Consider the following 25,690-nt stretch of genomic DNA (forward strand, 5'->3'; position numbering starts at 1 on the left):
GTGGGTGCAGTTCTCTCAGACGCGTGGCAACCGGCCAGATTCTCAGATTACTGTCGTTCGCCAAAACCGGTTTAGATCTACCAGCAACTAGACTGAATGTGCCATATTTCTCCGCTCTGTCGTTTGAATTCTGCTGTAGCCTACACTCTTTTACACACACACCCGTTGAAGTCATATTTCTTGCGCACCATTGATATGCTACATTTCCAGTGAGCAAACAGACCTGTGTGGGAGACTCAGTTATTTTTTGCGACTGACTATTTCGCCCAGCAATGGCGCAGCAACATAACCAGCACATAGTGATCTCGTTTGTCTGTGAAGAAGCCATTTTGAAATTGAGAACAGAACAGCAGAGAGAAGCCATTAAACAGTACATATAAAAAGGTCGTTTTTGGACAAGTGGGAGCAATGAGATGTCTACAAGATTAATGACCCCTTAAAGCATTTCAGTGCTCCCAATAAGACATCTTTCTATTGGATTACATGTTTAATTAACTGTAAGTGTATGATTAGTATTTCATTCCAACAATATAATTTCACTTTTATTTCAATATAATACTTGTTAAGATAAACTTGGATAAATACATCCTTGGTGAACCTGCTTCTTAAAACAATCAACTTTCCCATTATTGTTGTTTAGAACTATAGCCTATGCTTTGAGACAGCTCAAAAACCATTACCTTTCAAATGACAAGATTTCCATGGCAGTATGTTATGTCGTGTAGCTAGCTTCACTTTTAACATCTTCAAATTCGAGGGTGAGGGATTTGACTGCAATTCTGTCTTCAGGAAGAGAGAGGGGAGTTGGTTTGCATACTGCTCTCACTGATGCTGATGGAAGATTTTCAGCATTTGTTATTCGTTGGTCAAATAGCAGTAAAGACTAAGTCAAAAGCTTCAATTGAAATAGTTTTGGGCTAATTGTTTTCTTCCTTTTTAGGTGTTGCATCCCCACCCCTCCCTTAAGCCAATATTAGAGGATCCGAAGATGGGAATGAAAACGTTCCATTTCCCCCTGCATTTAGGCCTGATAAATGTATTTCGTCACAATGTTAAGGTAAATATTTTCATTAGTTTCATTTTTCATCTGCTTCCTGTTGGATTCAGTATCTATGTGGTTAGCCTTTGGGGATACGAATAAGTAGGATTGTGTCTGGAATTCTACAGAAATAAAAATATGCCCTTGAAGCAAGGTCAGGTAAATGTTACCCTCACATTCGTTCTGTCTAAAGCCCCCCCAAAATTAGGCCTATAGCCTTCTCCTTACTATGAACCTTTATCATTTGACACATTTAGTGCATGAGCCATCGTTTGAAGGAAGAATACTTACTGACTTTCAGGGCATTAAAGGTATCTGTTGTGTAACTAGATGCTGTAGCCTGCCATGTGAAAGATGTGAAGCAACCACTCTTTAATGTAGAAAAAGGGGGTTAGTTGAGAACAAACAGCCAATTTCCAGATTCAGCATTTTTGAGAAAGGCCATTTGCTCTCTGGCCTGTTTTGTGCTGACATTAGAGCAGCAAATATACTTAGCCTCTGATGGATATAGTTAAAACAGCATGCAAATGAATGTATTGAAGAGAGGTGGCAATTCTACTGACACCATTACTCATAAATGATCAATGTATGATAGAAGTCAATGAATAAACAGAATTGTGATATTTTAATAACAGTAACTGCACATTTCCTACATTTAAAAATTTACAAAAGTTAATAAAATGTAATTTACAAATGCTATCATACATGGCCATTTACAGTGCAAATGCCATTACAATGTCATTATACTTTTTCTCTTCATAGCAACTACAAGCTGTTTATTCACTATTTTTTACTTTAGAATCACAAATACTTTTATGGGTGTGCCATGACCTAGTTAGGACAAAGATGGATTCCAAGCAGAGGAGAAAAAAGGTTAAAAATGTCAAAGGGATAACATCCAGTATTTTATCTTCCTTCTTCTCAATCCTGTCAATGAGGAATCATTGTAATTTATCATAGTCCATAAAGAGATGAGGAAATCAAGTATAAGATCCCTTTTGGAACAAAGGAAACCCATATTGGCCATTGAGTCCCATTTCAGGAAAATGGCTGCTGAGCGCGCGCTTAGCCCTTTCTGCTCACTGTTAAAGGATTCCTCAGCCGTGCCTCTAATAGCAGAAGCTAAAATGGAGCTTCGCTCTGATTGGCCAGTGGAACTGCTACTGTTAACCAGCCAATTGCCCAAGCACTGCAAAATATCATGCAATGGATGGTACATCTCCTTAGCATACTTAACACAAAAGCTCAAAAAGGCAATTGAACAGATTAATAATGCAAAACGTGTCGGCTAAGATAAATGGTTACTTTAAAATCTCCCCATATTTGGCTTTTGGATATTATAAGGGTATTACAGACTATAAATGCATAGGTTATAATGTAGTCCTAGTCTGCAGTCGCAAACTGTTTTTGAGTAATGTTTTATTTACGTAATATATTGTAAACAGACCCAACAGTTTTCCTGAGAAGCACCATTAGCACAGCTCTAGGGTCAGGTTTTAAAATATTTTTGGTTAACCTTTTCAATCAGGAATTAAAACGTAATACTGACCCTAGATCTGTGCTTAGACAGAACTTGTGTCCATCTTGTTTGCCGTTTGAGTAAATGTAGGCGGTAGATTCAACACTTATTACATGCCCAATGTGCGAGCTATAGCTACTATACAATTACTTTTAATATTTACATTAAAATGCAATACATATCTTGATTTATTAATGTGATTTTGTGTTTAAAATTGTCCCATAATATTCCAAAATATACGCATACGTAAAGAACCTCAAATCGAAAGTGCGAATGGTATGAGGGAAGGGAAGCTCAATAGTGGTGTATTGTGGGAGAGACCGAAACCCCAGACTGGAGGCACAATATGTGTTGGCTCGCAAAAAGGAGGCAGTATCCTTTAAATCATGTAGTGTAATCAGTGGGAGGTAAACGATCTCGCCGTTTGATTATTAAAATATCGTTCGATCGGATAAATCATGTCCAAGCCAGGGGAAAGAAACAGGCTAAACGAAGACCATGGCAGAAAGCAGAGTTCAAGTAAGCCTGCTCTTTTTTTTCTTTCCTCTGTAATGCCTGTTTCGGTTACTGGGATACTCTTCTGACCCCCATTTTCTTCCTCAATATTTGCAAATGCAAGCATCTACTACTGTAGACTATCGCTACAATGTAACGAGGGTTCGAGTCTGTTGTTCTCATCTTCTTGAAATTTCTACACAGGTTTGGCGAACGGCATGGACAACCACCATCCCGTTTGCAGTTCGGGAGAGAAACGAAGTCACCATTGGAGAAGTTTCAAGTTGATTATTGACCCAGCTTTGAAAAAGGGATCGCACAAACTGTATCGTTACGATGGAACGACTTTTAACATGCCCGTAAGTGTTACATCCGTATTAGAAAAGAGAAACCCCTTCACTACATTGTTGCATAGTGTTCGCCTCAAAGATTGACACAATGTACATTGTTAGTGGGCAGGACACGTTACTTTCTGCACCTGACACAGTGCATCAAAAGTGTCACTATCCCGTCGCTACAAACGCAGTCAAGGGTTTATGTGGGGGAAAAACTCCAATCAACTTGATTGATCGGTAATATTCCTGCTTGTCAGAACTTTGAATGGTTAGGCTACATTTTATCATTCATTCTACAGAACCCTGGGATGCCACCCGTCGATATCGTCCGAGACCCGAGAATCGGTCGTCTCTGGACAAAGTACAAGGAGACCGATCTGCCGGTTCCGAAGTTTAAGGTAGGCTAATGAGTTAAACACTAAGATCTTAACCGAATGTGTAATGATTTAGACATTTTCGGGCTGTTACAGCCTTCTAAAGTTCTGAAGTTTTAGGTATGCAGACACACCCCCTTGCTGATGTTGATTGTGTCATGTTTTTTATTTAGGATGTAGTGCGCCAGGCAGGCAACACATGCTACTGTCCCTTTTATAGAATACACATTTTGCATGTTGTAGCCTATGTCAACACCATTCTATAGTGGTTATTTTTTTTTTTTTTTAATGTGAACAGCAGCTGTCCTAAAAGGATGATATTTAATCAGGTATACATGCATTTTATTTTTGTTTGTAACATTGAAGCCTGTAACGCAGGTTTCAATGGCTAACGGATACATATGCTGTAGCCTGAATAATGTAACATTCATCATTTAATGCAACTATTTTATTTCTCCAGATTGACGAATGTTACATCGGCCGTGTTCCACCCAAGGAGGTGACATTTGCAAGGCTGAATGATAACATCAGAGAAGGTTTTTTGACTGACATGTGCAAGAAATTTGGAGACATAGAAGAGGTGGAAATTCTCTACAATCCGAAGAACAAAAAGCATTTAGGAATAGCTAAAGTTCTTTTTGGAACTGTAAAAGCAGCCAAGGATGCTGTCCAGACTCTACACAACACGTCTGTCATGGGCAACATCATCCACGTGGAGCTGGATCCTAAAGGTAAGCAATCTTTGCATGGGCTAAATATATGAGAGTATTTATAAATAATGTGCAATTAATTCTGTTGTAGAAACTACATTTACGTATATGTGGTAACTTGATCCTTTATTTATAAGGTGTCACTAATTAAACTTTTGAAGGAGAACATTTAGTCACGTGTATACATTTACTCTGGTTGCTTGGTTACCAGTGTAATTGCATCTCAATGTCAGTACGATTTGGAATTCAGCCCACGAGCATCAAAACGGTATACAAACTGCAGAACGGTATTTTTTAGACTAGAATACAAATACAGATAACACTGTTAGGCCTATATCGGTTTTGACTTGTTTATTTGATTTATATCTGATTATTGCAGTAATCATTGAATGAGTTATACCTGTAGTTGTTTCTTTCTTTCTGTGCACAGGGACGGCCTATAATCAAACAATTAGGCTTGAAATAAGTTAAACTATAGCCAAAATATAGTTGCTTAATTTCAGCATATAATTAAACAATATTTTACCTGTTCATGCTAGCTGCATTTTACAATCTTAATATCTTTGGCTGTAGCCATTAATATCGGTAATGAAGGACATCATGTATCTTATTTAAAATTGACACATCAAGAACCTGCAACAGTTATATTCTCTTAAAGAGACAGTGGTTCCTCTCATGTCAGCAGATGGTGCTCAGTGATGCACTTGGTTTATAGGCCTACTGGTAGCCTATTCAGTAGCCTATATAGAAAGGCTGGAGATAAAGCAGAAAATCTTAGGCCTGCTGAGTACTGTCAATTTGTTATTATATTTTCACCTGCCAGCAGTAGTAGGCATATATCCCTGAAATTAATTTTGAAATTAGGCTAATGACATCCATGTGTAGCTGCTGATTTAAAACTTCCATGAAATGTCACGAGAAAATGTCTTGTTATAAATCATGCAGAAACTCCTCCAAACCATAATTTTCTGTTCAAGTTTTATAAAATAAATTGAATAGTAATGTCTTCAGAAAGTATTCATACCCCTTGATTTATTCCACATTTGATTGTGTTTCAGCCTGAATTCATGTTGGATGAAAAAATATATAATTGTCATCCATCTACACACAATACCACAATACATAATGACAAAGTGAAAACATGTTTTTATAAATGTTTGCAAATCTATCTAATTTACATAAGCATTCATACACCAGAGTCAGTAGAAGCACCTTTGGTAGCGATTACAGCTGTGTCTTTCTGGGTAAGTCTCTTAAGAGCTTTCCACACCTGGATTGTGCAACATTTGTCCATTTATTCTTTTCAAAACTCTTCAGGCTCTCTCAAATTGGTTGTTGATCATTGCTAGACAACCATTTTCAGGCCCTGCCATGTATTTTCAAGTAGATTTAAGTCAAAAGTTATTTGGACACTCATGAACATTCACTGTGTTCTTGGTAAGCAACTCTAGTATAGATTTTGCCTTGTGTTTTAGGTTATTGTCCTGCTGAAAGGTGAATTCTTCTTCCAGTGTGTGGTGGAAAGCAGACTGAACCAGGTTTTCCCACTAGGATTTTGCCTGTGCTTAGCGGCATTCAGTAAAAAAAAAATATCCTGAAAAACTCCCCCGTCATTAAAGATTACAAGCATACCCATAACATGATGCAGCCACCACTATGCTTGAACATATGGAGAATGGTACACAGTAATGTGTTGTATTGGATTTGCCCCAACATAATTTTGTACTCAGGACAGAAAGTGTATTGCTTTGCCACATTTGTTGCAGTATTTCTTTAGTGCTGTTGCAAACAGGATGCATGTTTTGGAATATTTGTATTCTGTACAGGCTTCCTTCTTTTCACTCTGTCAATTAGGTTAGTATTGTGGAGTAACTAAAATGTTGTTGATCCATCTTCAGTTTTCTACTATCACAACCATTAAACTCTAACTGTTTTAAAGTCACCATTGGCCTCATTGTGAAATCCCTGAGAGGTTTCCTTCCACTCCGGCAACTGAGTTAAGAAGGACACTTGTTTTTTTTTGTAGTGACTGGGTGTATTGATAAACCATCCAAAGTGTAATAATTAAATTCACCATGCTCAAAGGGATATTCAATGTCTATTTTTTATTTGTACCATCTACCAATAGGTGCCATTCTTTGAGATGCATTGGAAAACCTCCCTGGTCTTTGTGGTTGAAATTCACTGCTTGACTGAGGGACCTTATAATTATCTGTATGTGTGGGGTACAGAGCTTGAAGTAGTCATTCAAAAATCATGTTAAACACTATTATTGCACCTAGAGTCCATGCAACTTATTATTTTAATTGTTAAGCATATTTTTACTCCTGAATCGTATGCTTTCCATAACAAAGGTGTTGAATACTTATTGACTCAAGACATTTCAGCTTTTCATATTTTATTTATTTTTTGTAAAAATGTCAAACAACATAATTCCACTATAACATTATGGGGATTTTGGGTAGGCCAGTGACAACTCAATTGAATCCATTTTAAATTCAGGCTGTAACACAGCAAAATGTGGGAAAAGTAAAGGGGTGTAAAGGCCCTATATATCACATATTATTGCATATACATTATTTTGTATTTATTGCTGTGCATGATGTTCTTTTTACTCACCACCTAAGGTGTCAACTAAAGGGTAACTGAGAAATATAATTTTCTATTTCAGTAAGGTGCCACCAAACTTTTATTGTACCGTATCTTAACCTTATCCATTCAGGAGAGAATCGCCTTCGATACTTCCAGTTACTTCTGAATGGCACCTTCACCCCTCGGACACTTCCGGTGGGAGGAGAAGTGTCCCCTCGTAGCCTGGCAGAGGCTCTTCTGGTAAGACCACCATTTTTGTGTTGTTGTTTAGCAGCACTTATGTTGTATTTGTAAAAATGTGCAAGTGTTCCATAACAGGCTCACAATAAAGGTAAGAATGTTTAATTTGTCTGAACATTCTATTTGATGTACCTTTTGTAGTACTCGTCTCTCTGCAGTGCCCACTGATAGACAAGGCCCTAGTCCCTTGAATTGATTGTAAAGTTCTGAGCATAATCCTGAGTCTCCCAACTTAAGGAAAACTCCAACCAAAAATGATATTTTGGTGTTTGTCTATTGTTGACTTAGTTTTCAAGATATGTAATTTTCAAAATGCAGAAATCATCCCTGTATGTTCCATAGTCAATATATACTGCAGAATAGCCAGTGTATCTCACCAGAAATGTAGTTCAGTTGAAGACCTAGTTAAGTAATTACTGTCAGTAGTTTTTCCAGCTTCCAAAGGTTTGTTTGGTGAAATATTTTGCTCTATGCCTGAGTCATTTACCCATTTCAGACAGATGTTATTTATTACATCTAATAAAGAATATATGTATATACAGTGGGGAGAACAAGTATTTGATACACTGCCGATTTTGCAGGTTTTCCTACTTACAAAGCATGTAGAGGTCTGTAATTTATCATAGGTACACTTCAACTGTGAGAGACGGAATCTAAAACAAAAATCCAGAAAATCACATTGTATGATTTTTAAGTAATTAATTTGCATTTTATTGCATGACATAAGTATTTGATACATCAGAAAAGCAGAACTTAATATTTGGTACAGAAACCTTTGTTTGCAATTACAGAGATCATATGTTTCCTGTAGTTCTTGACCAGGTTTGCACACACTGCAGCAGGGATTTTGGCCCACTCCTCCATACAGACCTTCTCCAGATCCTTCAGGTTTCGGGGCTGTCGCTGGGCAATACGGACTTTCAGCTCCCTCCAAAGATTTCCTATTGGGTTCAGGTTTGGAGACTGGCTAGGCCACTCCAGGACCTTGAGATGCTTCTTACGGAGCCACTCCTTAGTTGCCCTGGCTGTGTGTTTCGGGTCGTTGTCATGCTGGAAGACCCAGCCACGACCCATCTTCAATGCTCTTCCTGAGGGAAGGAGGTTGTTGGCCAAGATCTCGCGATACATGGCCCCATCCATCCTCCCCTCAATACGGTGCAGTCGTCCTGTCCCCTTTGCAGAAAAACATCCCCAAAGAATGATGTTTCCACCTCCATGCTTTCATTCTTTGGGGATGTTTTTCTGCAAAGGGGACAGTACCTATGATAAAAATTACAGACCTCTACATGCTTTGTAAGTAGGAAACACTGCCGATTTTGCAGGTTATCAAATACTTGTTCTCCCCACTGTGTATATATATATATATGGCAATGTTTATATAACCTCCTTTCATACAGCCCCTTTACCACGTTTGCAAATTGTGATGAGTGGTGTGTGTTGTAAAATCATGGGGGCTGTTGGCATTTCAAATTAGGAAGGTGTTACATTTTATTTTACCTTTATTTAACTAAGCAAGTCAGTTAAGAACAAATTCTTATTTTCAATGACGGCCTAGGAAGAGTGGGTTAACTGCCTTGTTCAGGGGCAGAACGACAGATTTTTACCTTGTCAGCTCAGGGATTCGATCTTGCAACCTTTCGGTTACTAGTCCAACGCTCTAACCACTAGGCTACCTGCCGTCATGTTAATGAATTTACCTACAAAAAAAGCACAGAACCATTTACACAGACACAATACCTGTATTTTGGTTACATGGTCTGAAAATGCAGGAATCATGTCTAGGTCTTTAGGTGGCTTTTCATTTGCTATGTTGTATTTTACCCCCTACACCTTTCAGATCTAACAAAAAGCATGTAAAAAGAAGTAAGCATGGTAAATTAGTGGGATTTCGGTCTGTGTATGAAAGGGATAATTGTTATTGCCCTGTACTCAAGTGAGTCCCAGTGAACCCCTAGCCAATCTAAACTGACACCCTTATCTCCAATCTCTATCAGTGCAGCAGGTGGTAAAATGGGGCCCAGGAAGGAATGTTGTCAAGAACGTCTGCCTGCCTGCCTGCAGAGAAAAGGGGCTGCCTGTACTTTGAGCTGTAGCCCTACTGCCCAACTGCTCCTGCAAGCACTGCTAGGCTGTCTTTAGCTGTTTTATTTAATACATATTGGGAAGTGTTGCAAAACTCAAATTTGACCATACATCTTTAGATATAACTGTTGGCCTGTTAAGTGAAATCATAACTCTGGTGCTGATAATCTCATGTTATATACAGTCAGGCCCAAAGTTATTGGCACCCTTGATTAGCAAAAAAATATTGTATAAAATAAATAATACAAATACTGACCTGTATTGTATGCACATTTTATTTACAAGGAATATTTTATTTTAATGGGAGTCAAAATGAAGGGCACCTCTGTTTTTCAATACCTCACCATGTGCGGATAATGACACTGAGCCTTTAAAAAAAATATATATATATTTGAGTTTGGAGAACACACTGGGTGGGATCTTGAACCATTCCTCTGTACAGAATCTTTCCAGATCCTTGATATCCTTTGTCTGCGCTTATGGCAGGGACGTCATTTCAGCTAAACCTAGGGTATGGCAAAGTGACGGGGGGGATTCAACCCGCTAATACTGCTAAACTGCATTTGCCTTTTAATCGGGATTAGAATGATTTAGTAGCCTATTTTACATTGTTGGTGTTGAGCTAGGGTATGGCGACTGCCATAACCAATTTACGCCCCAGGCATATGGACTGTCCTCTTCCATTCAAACCACAGATTTTCAATGGGGTTCAAGCCGAAGACTGAGATAGCTATTGTAAAATGTGGATTTTTGTGGATTTTGATGTGTTCTTGGTTATTGTCTTGCTTGAAGATCCCCTTATGGCCAAGTTTCAGCCTCATGGTAGAGGAAACCATTTTTTGGGGGCTAAAATGCCCTAGTACTGGTTAAAGTTCATGATGCTGTTGACCTTAACAAGGGCCCCAGGACCAGTGGAAGCAAAATGGCTCCATAAGATAAAAGATCCACAACCATATTTTACAGTAGGTATGGGGTTCTTTTCTTCATATGCATTTTTCTTGTGACGCCAAACCTACCACTGGTGTGCGTGGCCAAAGAGCTCTATCTTCATGTCATCCAACAAATGTAAACGCCTGGAGATTGCTAAACGGGATAGACACTTGGATTTGCATCTGTGCAATGGTCAGATTACATGGAAGTGGATCTCTATGGCCACACAAACCATGTTTCCATCCACAGTTTTTATGCAAATAAACTCGTATCGTATAATTTAAAAAAATCTGTGATGGAAACAGGCGATTTCGGTACAATTTTCTAAATGCCGACCGATTTTAATTGTTCGTTCGACATGGGATCCTTTTGTCTGTAAAATTATTATGTGAGAAATGGCAGTAGAAATGCCTTCATGTGCAAATATTTCAATAATAACCATCATGTCGAGGTAAACTTGGAGTCACGCGATGATATGGTGTGTGTGGTCTTTCCACTACGACTCGAGAAACCATGCAGGTTAATAGACTTCACAGGGTGGTGAAAGTTCATGGTGATGAGCTTGATGCTCCTTTCCAATAAATATCTAGGGTCATATTCTGATGCCATGATGCTTCACTGCCATTTGATAAATTCAAATATTCTTGCTCTTATCCAAAATAATCTCATGCAGACTTGCCTACCCGCACTGTATCTGCTAGTTCTTGGCTAGAGCCCCCTTGCCAAGACCAGACATGAGTTATTTAACGCTACAGTTTTTGTTAAACTAGTTGACATGCGATGGAAACACATTGACCTTTATATTTTTATTCAGTACATGAAAATGTAAGTGAAAAAATGACATTTTCTGTGCACTACGTCATCACACGTAAAAAAAATAATAATAATTAAATCCGCAAGTCAGTTTTGTGGAAACACACCACTGGTGGGTAAATGCATACCTTTTCTTTATGCAGATTTGAGAATATTTGCATGCAAATATGTCGCCCATTGGATGGAAACCTAGCTACAGAGGGCAGTCCATAAGCGCAGACTAAGGATATCAAGGATCTAGAAAGATTATGTATGGAGGAATGGTCTAAGATCCCTGTGTTCTCCAATCTCATTAAACCTTTTTATAAAAAGGCTGTGGCATTTTCCTTGCAAGGTGAGATATTCAAAACAGGGGTGCCAATAATTTTGACCTATCTTTTTGAGAAAAATATGTATTGCTTGTTAAAATATATTTCTCTGAGCAATTGTATTAGTATGAAATAATAATTACCCAATTTTCTTTTTAGCATACTGCACAATAAAGCTCAGTATTTGTATTTATACGGTTATTTTGTTTTGCTCATCTTTATCAAGGGTGGCAATAATTTAATTAATTGGACCCGACTGTTTTATCACTGCCTTCTGTGAGTGTGTTTCCTAAGCAGATTTTGGTGTGTCCCTCCCCAGGCCTGTGAACCCTTGCGCCGGCTCTCTGAGAGCAGCTCATCTGCTGCAGTGGGAGGCACAGTGATCCCCAGCGGCGCCGCCACCAACACCACACCACTGTCCCAGGACACGGCTTACTCTAGCCTAAGGCAAGACACGCCGCAGTCCCAGGGCACCCCTCATACCCCTCGCCAGACCAGCACCCCCTTCTCTCAGGACTCCAGCTATTCCAGCAGACAGGGCACCCCAGCCTACCAGTCTAGCCGGGCCGAAGGCTCCGGAAGCTACAAGTCTCGCAGACACGAGAGCAAGTTCCAGGATGCCTACAACCGGAGACCGGAGAGGCGCTACGTCCATGGTGCTGGGGGATCGGGATCCTCCTCATCCTCCTCCTCTTACCGAGGCAATTTTGATCAGTCTGCCTTTAAGCAGCACCAACCTGCACCACCTGAACCCCCTCCCTCTGCCTCATCCTTTGCCCACACACCTCCTCCCCCTACCAGTGCCAGCTTTAAGTCAGCCTTCTCCCCCTACCAGCAGGCCCCCATGCCCCCTGCGTTCCCCCCCTCAGAACCTCCGATCCACCAGCCCGTCCAGCGGGAGGCGGAGTACCGGAGACCCCCCCAGCCCCCCATGGCCCCTGCCACTGACTTCATGCCAGTCAAGGATAAGCCAGGTACTCCCCCCATTCCAGAACCCCCACCTGAACCCAAGGCCCACCCCAGCACCCCCCTTGCCCGGAAACTAGAGCACTGCCCACCTTCTCCCGGCACCCCGACGCTGGAGTCAGAGCGAAATAGCCTGGACTCCCGTATCGAGATGCTGCTCAAGGAGAAAAGGACAAAGCTTCCCTTCCTTCCTGGAGGCGACTCATCAGACACTGAGGTGCGTATGGAGGGGAGCCCCATCTCCTCCTCTTCCTCTCAGCTGTCCCCCATCCCTCCTTATGGGGGCACCCACACCTCTCGGCCCTCTAGCACAGGCCTGGAGGACGTCAGCCCCACGCCCCTGCCTGACTCCGATGATGAGGAGCCCATCCCAGGAACAGGCTTGCTCCTCGAGAGGGTCATCTCCCCAGACCATCTCCATGGGATGAACACCAGTGACCTGAAGGATGGTCGCCTCGGAAACCACACACCCACAGACAAATTGGAGGTAAGAACGAACAGTATCATCCTAACTTTGGGTAGATGCACTGTTTTTAGAAAGTTAGGGATGGAAAGGGTGAATAGAGGGTCCATTCCATACATGACATGTTATTTGCCAGAGTAGTAGTATTGCTATGGAGATGTCTGCTTGCAGCCTGATCTATTTGGCAGTTATAGAGGGGGCACAGGAAGTAAACATAGGCCTGCACTTTGTCTTGTTTCATTCTTGTGCTACCAGAGGAAATGGTTTATACTGGTTTCACAGTAAACAGTGACTTATTATATGGGTTTCTTCCAAACTTGGTATGCTGTGAAGTTATCAACAACCTACTGTGATACAGTAGTTTGTTTTTCACCTGCCATCAGAATTCTCAAAGAAATACACGTCATACAGTACTACTGTGATACAGTAGTTTGTTTTTCACCTGCCATCAGAACTCTCAAAGAAATACACTTCATACACTCGTCATGTACTTTGACAATCTGTTTCCATGGTCTTTCTGTTTGTTTGGCTTTGTGTTTAAAAACCATGTATTAATCATTTTGAAACAAATGCAAAGCTCCTAAAGTTGCTAGTTAATTCTCTACATAGCACAATTAAACATTGCAGCCAGCCCTCCAAAGTGTGGACATGTATCAGAGAAACATCAAACAAAGGCTTTAAAACCTGATCCCAGAGCAATTTGACAGGCAAAGTAAGTGGCAGTACAGTTGCGGTACACTTTTAGGGCCTAATAGGGTACCTATCGGTTCAACTAGTCTTTGATAGTCAAAGAAAAATACTTTAGGAATTAATTATTCTCTTGATGAGTAAACAGTTATTTTCCTCATGTTTGATACTCACTGTTTGTAGCTAGCTTGTGCCCTGGGAGTAGTAGACCCACACCCAGTGATGTGACTGGGAAAGAGAAATCGGACTCCTGCTGTTGGGGAATAGAAAACACTTTCACTTCCTCTTTTTAATGCTCATGGGACACAGTCTGCTGGCAGTTGGCCCCATTCAACACTCAACACTTACTGGTTCTGTTGAGCCTGACATTCAGGATTGGCCACAGCCCTGTATGTTTCATGTTATCACAAAGCAAACATTTCAATAATATCACCAGTTTGGCACACACACGCCACTCCCCAGGCTTTTTAAGTCTTTGTGATTTTGTTTGCTTCATGAATCAGGATTTCATTGCCACCCAGATATGGTTTGTTTAACAATGATGGCTATTATTAATGGGTTGGGGGAAACATTTTGTCATTTTATTCACGCTTGTGTTCAGAATCCATTTAAGTTACTAGGGTGATTCCGGTGTTTTGGGCATTGCATTTTTCACACATCACTACTTTAATGTCTCACAGAATGGACAGGCAAAATGTAAATGAAACTTTTGATTTGTGCGTTAATAGTAGCCCTTGGGGGAGTGTATACCCCAAAAAAGTGGACCTGTAAATATTGACATGTTAGCGAAATAAAGCAATTAAGAAGTGCGTTATGGATGTTACGTGAAATGGACAAGCTTTTTGGGGAGACTGAACATATTAGCAAAAGTCTGAGTTGGTAAGTCTTAGGTCCAACAGAACAGATAGATGGCAATAAAAACAATACCATAGAGGCTCAGAATAAGTTAGAGGAAAAACAAAAAGAAATTGAGGAACTTATTCAACGAAGATTAAGTGTAATATATTATAATAAAGCATACTGGATGGAAAATGGGGGAAAAATACAAAATATATATATATTTTTTTTTTAATCTTCATCGTAGAAATGCTACCAAAAAAATAATTGACTAAAACTTCTTACAAATGACGGGGTCACCTATGATTCACCAAATTACATTTTGAAAGAGGAAGCAAAGTACTTTAAGCATATGTTTTTATTTGTTGCCTCCATCTATTAATAATGTAATATCAACAGCCATACAGAAATACTCATGTGAAGGTGAAATTACAGAGGAGGAACTTCTTGATGCAATTAAAGCCTTTAAGTCCAGTAAAACTCCAGGGCTGGATGGCATACCAGTTGAGGTATACTAAACCTTTTTGATATACTCAGAGGACCGTTATTAGCATGTTTTAACCACTCCTATAAAAATGGTAGATTATCAGACACTTAAGGTCTGATTTCATTATTACTGAAACAGGATACAAGTGGGAAATAGAAAGATCCAGTCCATTAAAAAAAATTGGAGGCCTTCAGTGTTGTGATGCAAAATGTATAGCGCATAGGTATTGTCGGACATTATTAACTCTAATCAGACAGGTTTTTTACATGGACGATACATTGGAGAAAATATAAGGCAAGTACTGTAAACAATAGAACACTATGAAAAATCTGGGAAACCAGGCCTGCTATTCATAGCAGACTTTGAAAAGGCTTTTGATAAAGTACGACTGGAGTTTCTATATAAATGTCTGGAATATTTCCAATTTGGGGAATCTCTTGTAAAATGGGTTAAAGTTGTGTATAGTAACCCTGGTGTAAAATAGTAAATAATGGCTACTTCTCAGAAAATGTAAAACTGTCAAGAGGAGTAAACCAAGGTTGTCCACTATCAGCGTATCTATTTATTATAGCCATCAAAATGTTAGCTATTAAAATCCGATCCAACAATAATATCAAGGGATTAGAAATACAGTCCTTAAAAACAAAGGTGTCATTGTACGCTGATGATTCATCTTCTTTTAAATCCACAGCCTCATAGAGGATATAGATACTTTTTCTAACCTCTCTGGATTTCAACCAAATTATGATTATGATACATATGTATTGAATCACAAAAAAATTCTACTTTTACTTTACCATGTAATTTACCAATAAAAAGGTATGATGTGGATATACTCAGTATACATATAAAATAAATATATGATCGCACTCCAATAAGTTTTTTTTTTTTTTTTAAATAGAAAGTTAGCAAAAGTAGATAAGATCTTGCTACCATGGAAAGGTAAATACCTTTTGTGGAAAAATCACCCTGATTAACCCTTTAGTCATATCCCAGATTACCTACTTGCTTATGCCTACACCTAGCGAACATTTGTTTAAATTATATGAGAAAAAAATATAAAATGTTATTTGGAACGGCAAGCTAGACAAAATTAAACGAGCCTATTTATATAATAAATATGAATTCGGAGGGCAGAAATGATTAAATATTAAAGCATTAGACCTCTCACTAAAGGCTTCAGTCATGCAAAAGTTATGCTTAAATCCAAACTGGTTCTCTAGTAGATTAGTAAAAATGTCTCCCCCCATGTTCAAGAAAGGCCTTTTTCCCTTGATTCAGATTGCAACCTTTCACTTTCAGTTATTTTAAAAGGAAATCATCTCTCAAATATCATTATTTTTAAAATAAGCCATAGAAAGTTGGTTGCAATTTCAATTTAATCTACCAGAAAAGACAGAGCAAGGAGTTTTGTGGTCAAACTCAAATATACTAATTGATAAAAAATATCTAAAAACCAGTTTTTGCTTTGTCGTTATGGGGTATTGTGTGTGTGGGGTGGGGGGGGGGGGACTATTTAATCCATTTTAGAATAAGGCTGTAACGTAACAAAATGTGGAAAAAGAAAAGGTGTCTGAATACTTTCCGAATGCACTGTAATAATGAGTGACATAGGCCTAATTGGGCCTCAACCCCATTGAACACCTTTGGGATGAATTGGAACGCTGTCTGAGAGCCAGGCCTAATCGCCCAGTCAGTGCCCGACCTCACTAATGCTCTTGTGGCTGAATGGAAGCAAGTCCCCGCAGCAATGTTCCAACATCTAGTGGAAAGTCTTCCCAGAAGAGTGGAGGCTGTTGTGGCAGCAAAGGGGGGATCAACTCCATATTAATGCAGATGATTTTTGGAATGAGATGTTTGACTAGCAGGTGTCCATATACTTTTGGTAATGTGGTGTATTTATAATGTTGTAGACGATAACTATCTGATAAAGTGTTTGTTAAGCTGCATTTGAAGTGGCATGTGATTTGCATCCACTGCTTGGTAAACAAAAATATTTCTGATGTCAAAGTGCACGTGCAACTTTTCATGACACGGCTCGGGAAACGGGTCTGTAGGGATGAGTAGAGAAGCTGGGACCTGTGCTCATTGTGTGGAAGCTTCCCATTTGACTCTATCAGGTCATGTACTGTATAGAGATGTCCTAACACCTTGTCCTTTCCCTCTCCCACAGAGCCATCAGTCTTCTGGGGAAGACATGGAGATCTCGGATGAGGACGACATGCCAGGCACGCCCACGCACAGTGGCGACTGTGCCAAAGGCATCGTGGTCCACTCTGCTGTGTCCCCCATGCAGTCTATGCCCCTCCCACCCCCCGGCTTTCATCCTCTACCTCCCCAAGCGGGCTTCGGTCTTCCACACCACCTCTCTGCCGTTCCGGGCCCACACCTGGCATCTGGAGTCCCCCACCCCATGCTGCCTCACCTCTACCCCCATGGCATGGTGCCCATGATGCAGTTGGAGCTGATGAGCTGCCTGCCTCAATGGGGCAGCGTTCACATGTCCTTCCAGATGCAGACCCAAATGCTGAGTCGCATGGCCCAGACCCGGGGGCCCTACCCCTACCCACCCTTCATGAACACAGGAGGGACGGCTTCAGCTGGGTCAGCAGCCATGCAGTTTGGGGGTCCCTACATACCCTTGTCCATGAGTAGCACCCCAGCTGCCAGTGCAGGGGGCCACGGGCAGCAACCTTGGCCCCATCCTAGCATGCCCAAGTTCAACCCTGCCGTTCCTCCACCGGGCTACGAGGCTAAGAAGGAGGATCCTCACAAGGCCACTGTGGAAGGGGTGCTGCTGGTCATCGTCAAGGAGCTGAAGGCCATCATGAAGAGGGACCTCAACCGTAAGATGGTGGAGGTGGTAGCCTTTAGGGCCTTTGACGAGTGGTGGGATAAAAAAGAACACTCAGCCAAGGTGAGTCATACTTCAAATCCAGCTCCTAAATAGTCTCACTTCAGTCTCACGTGAACAGTCAATTCTGAGATTATGTGGATTAAAAAAAATAAGTATTATTATATATTTTTTTTTTTAACTAAGCACCGGCCTGTCAATGTTGGTTTAGCTCAAATATATATCCCTCAGTCTTTTTGTGGCCATTGTTGCTTGGATACAAAATGTATGTTTTTAGGAATGCCTCATTTAGAACTCCTGGAATGTTTTGTATCAGAAAAGCTCAACTAACCTCATATTTTTGCGAAGTCGAAGGTTATGAGTGAGAATTTATTTGAATGCGTTGAAATGATGGACTTTTGACAACAAGGTAGGTATATCAGAGCTATATATTTAGAGAATTTGGTTAGTTGATTGAGTTTGGTTAATTGAAATGGGTGAAATCGTTGAGTGCAAAGGACATTGCTGTGTGAACTGGCTAGGCTGTTGTACTTTGCTATTTCACAAACTCTAGCTACCATTTAATTGTAATGACATGACTATTCAATCTAGGTATTCTCCTGTGTTAACTAGCCAGATAGCAAACAGGCTTGTGAGTACCATGTTGTTGTTCATCCCCCAGGTGTCCCTGACCCCGGTGAAGGCTGGCGAGGAGGAGAAGGAGAAGCCCAAGCCCAAAGAGACCATGGGCTCCAGTCTACTGGAGAACTGGAACAAGGGAGAAGGCCTAGGCTATGAGGGTATGGGCCTGGGCATCGGCCTCCGAGGAGCCATCCGCCTGCCCTCCTTCAAGGTACCACCAGCCACTTTTAGGATTGATTAAGAATATGTCTAAAGGGCTCTGGTGCTTTGTAAAATCGTTCAACAATTGTGTTTGTCAGAGATGATTAATGTGTGTGTGTTTCTTCAGGTGAAGAGGAAGGACCCTCCTGATGCCACCTCCACCGGGGACACTAAGCGAGCGCGACCCTCCACGCCTGTGGACGATGAGCTGGAGGACATAGCGGAGCTTCCAGAAGACGGGTCCAGGATGGACGAGGACAGCGCGGCATTACGGAGGCGACATGCGCGGCCGCTGGAGCTGGACAGCGAGGGAGAGGAGGAAGTAGAGACTTCTGGGAAAGAGGAGTCTCTGTCCGATAGGGAGGAGGAGCCTGACGAGACAGAGGCCTCTGAGAGGTTGTCATCGGGCAAGGTGAGCTGTCAATCAATCAGGACCACATGTCCTAGAATGGTAGATGAACTGTTAACCACCACAACCTTCAACAGGTGCTTCAGCTCATTGGGAGAAGGCAACCTGAGGCATCATACTGTAGACCAATGTTTTTATAGCTTTTAACCTCTGTGATTGGACCTTTCAGGAGAGTGGAGAGGATGAGGACGAAGACGAAGATGAGGCGGCCTCAACCAGTGATGATGAATCATCGGAGTCGTCGGATGAGGGTAAATCCACGCTTATGTCAAAGACCATAGTTATTTGGTACTATATGTAAACTCTGCCTCTGTAACTTGTCCTATTCTCTCTCCTCCTCGCTCCCACAGACGTTGCCAGTTCAGCATCCTCGAAAGTTGTCTCTGATTCCTCTGCGAGTGGGGACTCCTCTGACTATGATTCCAGTTCAGAGGAGGAGGCAGAAGAAGAGGAGGAAGAGGAGGAGGAGGAGGCGGCGGTAGATGTGGAGAGTCTACCGGATAAAGACGAGGACCGGGTTCGGACATCTTCGTCCTCATCCTCTTCTTCGTCTTCCTCATCTGAGGAGGAGGTGGAGCCCAAGGCGCCCAGCACTCCCTTAGGTCCTCCCCCAGAGGACGAGCCCTCCGAGCTGGCTTGTTTAGAGGAAGACCAGAGGCCTAGGGAGGGGCTGAAGCTCAAGCCCAACCACAGATCCCTCAGCGAGGTGGCGGGAGCAGTGGAGCCTGGCCGGACCAACCTGGAGGACCTCCGGCCCCCTTCACCCAAAGGAGTCCCAGGTCTTAACCCTCTCCTGTTACCTAAACACACAAGCTTTGTGTTTCAGATGCCATTTCAGATGTTACACTCTGCATATTTTAACTGACAGATTGTCATGACATGTTGGTTGTCTTTCAGCTGAGGAGTCGGACCTTGACCTGGAAGTCGCCATCCCTGTATTGAAGACAGAGCCCCAGGATGATGTTACTAACCTGCGGCCGCCCACCCCGACAGGCTCCCTGGCTGACAGCGACCAGGACTCTCGACCCAAGGCCCACACAGAGGACAAGGATCTGCCCTGTATGCCAGGTAGAGGGGCTTCCACATCCCTGGAGCCCGACACAGCCCTCCTAAGATCCCTAGTAGTCCCACCTATGCACCTCCCCCTCCCCCCTTACCCAGCCATGGGAGGCCACTCCCTCCTGCTACCGCCTCCCGGCTCCATGCCGGACCTCCCCCTCCCCTTTAGGGCCAGGCTGTCCACAGACGAGGATGTGCCCGTCACGCCTGGCAAGGACCTGATGGACCGGGCAAGGGGCCTGGGCAAGTCCCAGAACAGCACCGAGAACGTGCCCGTCACGCCTGGCAGCGATGCCCCTCTGACTGGCAGCAGCCTGGTCAGCCTCAGCTCCCCCCACATATCCGGCAGCCCCTTCTCCTACCCTGCCCAGTCCCCTGTCCTGAGTGCAGGTATCCCCCGAACCCCCGGCAGAGATCTGACCTTTACCCCTGTCTTCCCAGACCCCACAGCCCTGGCTGCTGGCCTTCCCATCCACCGGAAAGCCTCTTCAGAAAGCCCGCTGTTCAAGGAGCCTCCACTCAGCACCTTGGCCAGTCAGACCTTGCCCCCCGGCTCCCTCCAGGGACAGGCCTTAACCAGCGTGCCAAAAGACCTGCCAGCTGTCCCGGCCTTAGACCTCCCAGTGCCCCCAGACATAACCCCGCCTAAGAGGAAGCCTGGGAGACCCAAGAGTAAAAAGGCTGCAGCTCTGGCAGCACTGACTTCTCCTAAGACTGAGCCTATGGAGCTCTTGGCGACTCCCACCTCCATGCCCCCCTCTTTGCCTCACGATGCCCAGCTCAGAGAACTCTCTGCAGACACGGCTGCTGCAGCCACTCTTCCTGACATCCCCGGCTACGTTGAGCTAGACTCCTCCACAGTGGGCCTGGACTTCCGGGAAGGGGAGCCAGAGCCGCATACGGCTCTGCCCCTTGACGACCGGTTCCTCTCCTATGAAGAAGAGGAGCGTGTGCAGAAGCCTGCCCGTAAGGTGCGGCGAGGGTGTGAAAAGCTGCTGCTGGACAGCCACTCCCCCGCGACCACGCCGCCACGGCCCCACTACGTTCCACGTCCACGCTCGGAGTTTGAGGAGATGACCATCCTGTACGACATCTGGAACGACGGCATCGATGAGGAGGACATCCGGCACCTGCAGGTCACCTACGACAAGCTGCTGCAGCAGGACAACGGCAACGACTGGCTCAACGACACGCTGTGGGTCCAGCACCCTCATATCCTTTACTGTTGATAATATTACTGCCCATTTTATTGCTAGTACATTCATATTTGCCTTTAACTGTATAGCAATGATAGGGCCATCTGCTGCCTCTCTACTCGAATACAAACAAGTTAGTCTGTTTTTGTCCTGAAGTGTTGTTCCTTTATTGTTCTTTTTGGTATTGCTTAGTCATCAAGCAAATTAGATAGTTGTACATTTAGAAATGCTTGGTCATGGTTCGACCAACCCAAGGTTTAGCCTTCTCCGAAAGCCTTTTAGAATGATTTCCCTTGACTCCCCTGTACCTACCAATATCCCAGCGGTGAAGAGGAAGAGGAGGGACGATGGCATGAGGGATCACATGACTGGCTGTGCCCGTAGCGAGGGCTACTACAAGATCGACAAGAAGGACAAGATCAAATACCTCAACAGCAACAAGCACCTGCTGGAGGAGGGGCCCATAGACATGCAGGTGGGTTTCAGCAGAGAGTGGGCTGATGGCCTTGAGTTCACATCAGCAAGGGTGTCTGTTTATCTGTGCGTTTGTGTGTCTCGACGCGTCCGTTTGCCTTGAGTAGGAGCTCATTGTGTCTTCCTTCTTAATTTCCCCTCTGTCATTCAATCTCCTTCTCTCCCTTCCTCTGTCTCTCTGCAGGGCAAGAGCATTCCCGCGCAGCCCCTGGTCTCCACCAGAGCTGGCTCTGAGCGGAGGTCTGAACAGCGCCGCCTGCTGTCCTCTTTCAGCTGTGACAGCGACCTGCTCAAGTTCAACCAGCTGAAGGTACCAAAGGCCAAACACAGCCCACACACAACCACTGTTATTTTACTCTTGTTAATGTGTCAATGCAATACTGTCACTTCAATTTGTCCTGTTTTTTTAAACTCTTTCCCCAGTTCCGTAAGAAGAAGATTCGGTTCTGTAAGTCGCATATCCACGACTGGGGTTTGTTTGCTATGGAGCCAATTGCTGCTGACGAGATGGTGATTGAGTACGTGGGTCAGAACATCCGGCAGGTGAGTAGAACACAACTGTCTCCTCAGTCTGAGGGAGGTTATGCGCAGATGGGAAGCATTCTAGAGATTATCCGACAACACAAAGGTGTACTTTGTGCCGGCTGCAAATCGTCATGTCCTACAGGTGACTGTTAAGCAGGCTAAGTGTAAACCCATCCAATCCTATGACCAGGTGATTGCTGACATGAGGGAGAAGCGCTACGAGGACGAGGGCATCGGGAGCAGCTACATGTTCCGTGTGGACCACGACACCATCATAGACGCCACCAAGTGTGGCAACTTCGCCCGCTTCATCAACCACAGCTGCAATGTAAGTGTCTCCTCTCAATCAAAACTGAATCTAGTCAATGTCAATTCGTTGACCCAATTTCACATTGCTAGGCTAGCAAACACGTTGACGCTAACACCTCTGTTTTGTTCGTCTTCTCAGCCCAACTGCTACGCTAAGGTGATCACAGTGGAGTCCCAGAAGAAGATCGTCATCTACTCCCGACAACCCATCAATGTCAACGAGGAGATCACCTACGACTACAAGTTCCCCATCGAGGACGAGAAGATCCCCTGCTTGTGTGGGGCAGAGAACTGTAGGGGAACGTTGAACTAACGTTAGTCCCTGGCCAAGGGGAAACTCCCGGAAAACAACAAGCACTGTTACCAACCAACGTTGTTCCCCCATTCCCTGGACACACACGCAGAGACACCATGCTAAAAACACAAGGACAAAAGAGGAGGGGTGGAAGAACCAGGAGAAACAACCCGCCGTCTGGATACAGTGCAGCTACCTGTCTGGGACTCTTTTTATACACGCAGATATTTACTCAAGATTGTTTACTATTCCAGGTGCTCTTTAAAATGGACATAAACATGGGTTTTCTACTACTCTGCCAGTGACCCTTTGAATTTCCACAATGCTGTACACCATCTGGCTTCCTGGTGTAGCACCCTTAATTGTTTTGTGTTCTGTTCAGCATGGTTCCCCCCCAGGTCTGGTCTTGGCTTGTACAGTTTTACCTACTCCAGCTTTTCTCATAAGCTTTACGGAGAACGTAGCCCCCCATTTTCTATGTACACACACACTTCTAGCTGCTCATTAATACTGTTGACGCGCACAATGAAAACACTTGGCCGTGGGAGGGACACCGCTTCCCCCGCGGGAGATGACACTATTCTCACCATTTTGGTGGTCATAGTGGCACATACAGGAAGTAGGTTTGGGGTCTTGAGAACTGGGTTTGCCACCCAAGGAGATGTCTGCGGGGATGCCTCCATTTGCTTAACCCACCCTTTTTGTTTTCATAGTAAATGCAGAAAACTGATGTAATTGAAGCTACAGAATGAGTCATTGTGTCATCAATTCACCAACATGTGGAGGTCACTGGAGTGCAGATGAATCCACACCTGCTCATTCCAGCAAACAATATAGAGTATGCTGCTGTCTGTTACTTTATTTAAACATGAAGGAATACGTTTTCAGAGATTTGTCAAATGTTATTCCAATGGTTTTGCCATCCTTTGTTGTCATTCAGAAATGACCCTTCGTACTGTCTTGTCTTCCCCCAAAAACGCTATTGTATTTTGCTTGCAATGAGTGAATGTACTGCCCTCTGTAGGCCATACTGTAGAAATAGGGAATGGGAATATAATGCAAGATGGGTTCCTTAAAAAGTTGAACACAATTGAACCTTTACACCATAGTGTAGTATAGTGTTTCCAAAAGCAACCATAGGCACATCATTCCTTCCATAGCAAACGTTGTTATCCCTGCACAGTGAGACTGCTGATGCAGATTGTATTGAAATGTTTTGACTTCATGATGCCTTCTTACCTCCAACATGACATCCATCCATGTCAATCTGGTTGCTGAGGTTACCATGTTATAGAGGTGATTGACCATTTAAAAGACTGTTCTAAGGAAGGGTTCCGATCCGTACAGCTGATGAGTGAATAGCAATTTGAACTAGTATTATTAGGTTTAGGCTTTTCGTCATGCTTAGATTTATTCCTAAAGCTTATCCAACGTTGTCTGGAAGCCATACAGATGTCCATTGCATTTCCAGTGTTAAATCTTGAGAGAAGCATTTATTCAATGCTCTATAAAGTTGACAACAGGAAAATGATAGTAAAAATAGGTGAAACCTAGGTAAATGTAATTCCAATGTTCTCACATGACTGCAGTTAAGAGGAACTTTTTACATTATAATTACCTTGACAAAAGCCTTGGACTGTGGGGGTGCGGCTAGAAAAGAAGGCCGTTTATAAACGTAAGTTAAATCACAAGTGTCATATACATGTCTACGCTTCTGGGGTTTCCATGACTACAGGGCAAAAGTGTTTCTGAAATCTGCCGCTTGCAACTGTGTTAATGCGCATGCACTATTATGAAATGCTGTCTACTTTCGCCTGTGTGAATGTGTTTGTATTGTATGACATGAATGTGTGTGGTTTACGTGACATTGTTTTTATTTTACTGGCTGGTGGTGTGTTGGTGATTTACTGGTTTAGGTGTTCTCACCCCATGGTGCTTCTTTGTAACATGTCTGGTCCCTCACGGTACAAGTTCAGTATTCTACTCGGCATACAGAAGTGTTTCTAATGTAAAACAACCCAATAGACCTTGCACTATCACCACCACACTAAGAACCCCAAGCTTCAATCTTCTGTGTGTGTTTGTCTCTTGTCATTCAGTTTCATGAATCATTGCTGTTTTTGAATGCACTGGATGCTTGCACTTCTGCTTACGCCCTCCGAGCCAATCAGAAGTCTGACGACCAAGTAATTCATTGCTTCTCATTCAGTCGGATAGTTCATAGTGCTTTTTTTAACAACCGTGATGTTTATATTGTACAGGATCACTTGTATAGAAAAATACCTGAAGCTTTTTTTTTTTAATCTATCGTCATGGGGAATACATAAAATGATGCATCTTTATTTTTTAACAAAAAATATTGAGTATTTGAAGTGGTCTTTTCAGGGATCAGTAAAAAAAAAAAATTTATCTTAAAAAAAAACATGGATTTAATTGTTTATTTAAAGGAAAGGTGCATCTTGTACAGAGAAAAAATCTCCACTTCCCTTTGAAAGATTGTTTCTTGTAGAAACGTCTTCATTTTTTTCTGCCCATTTCCTTTGTAATCTTAAAATGAATAAATACTTTAACTGTGAATATATATATATATTTTTGTTCCGGGGGATTTGCTACAGAAATACAGCTGAGAGATCTGTGTCAGACAGAGCTGGTGAAGCTGGTGGCAGTATTTTCAGCTTGTGTCAAGCTTTATTTAGTATTTTTTGTTGTAAATTCTATGAAAACCTGTTTGCAGTGTGGAGAAAGAAAAAAACATGGTGCAGAAATGACATGGGAATGGGGTGGAATCATCAGCCTGTTCCTCATGTCTATTTATTACACAACAAATGTATGAAAAATAAAATCATAGAAAATAAAGGCATTTTTTTTCA

The 25,690-nt window shown here is 42.6% G+C and overlaps 1 protein-coding gene across 3 annotated transcripts; it reads left to right on the forward strand.

Moving 5' to 3' along the window:
* Positions 1-930: 930 nt before the first annotated feature.
* Positions 931-25,676, forward strand: LOC129818601 (histone-lysine N-methyltransferase SETD1B-A-like). Of its 3 annotated transcripts, XM_055874666.1 has the most exons (18): positions 2,221-3,077; positions 3,258-3,412; positions 3,688-3,786; positions 4,223-4,493; positions 7,195-7,304; positions 11,757-12,890; positions 17,051-17,794; positions 18,393-18,563; positions 18,681-18,965; positions 19,132-19,213; positions 19,313-19,741; positions 19,860-20,030; positions 20,463-21,232; positions 21,525-21,692; positions 21,876-22,001; positions 22,115-22,234; positions 22,407-22,544; positions 22,665-25,676. In XM_055874666.1, exons 1-18 carry the CDS (start codon positions 3,017-3,019, stop codon positions 22,836-22,838), a joined length of 5,208 nt encoding a protein of 1,735 aa, XP_055730641.1. In that variant the 5' UTR covers positions 2,221-3,016; the 3' UTR covers positions 22,839-25,676. The 3 variants fall into 3 exon arrangements, with proteins under 3 accessions (XP_055730640.1, XP_055730641.1, XP_055730639.1); XM_055874665.1 differs by lacking the exon at positions 2,221-3,077 and adding an exon at positions 931-1,057 and having other exon boundaries at positions 19,860-21,232; XM_055874664.1 differs by having other exon boundaries at positions 19,860-21,232.
* The last annotated feature ends 14 nt before the right edge of the window (positions 25,677-25,690 follow it).

This window comes from Salvelinus fontinalis, chromosome 21, assembly GCF_029448725.1.
Source record: "Salvelinus fontinalis isolate EN_2023a chromosome 21, ASM2944872v1, whole genome shotgun sequence".
NCBI classification, from domain to species: Eukaryota; Metazoa; Chordata; class Actinopteri; order Salmoniformes; family Salmonidae; genus Salvelinus; species Salvelinus fontinalis.

Bases quoted from the DNA above. Each gene is read 5' to 3' on its own strand.
- LOC129818601 (XM_055874664.1), top strand. From the start codon at position 3,017: ATGTCCAAGCCAGGGGAAAGAAACAGGCTAAACGAAGACCATGGCAGA. The intron at 4,494-7,194 runs GTAAGCAATCTT...TTATCCATTCAG, and splicing joins CGTGGAGCTGGATCCTAAAG to GAGAGAATCGCCTTCGATAC. The intron at 19,742-19,859 runs GTCTTAACCCTC...GTTGTCTTTCAG, and splicing joins TTCACCCAAAGGAGTCCCAG to CTGAGGAGTCGGACCTTGAC.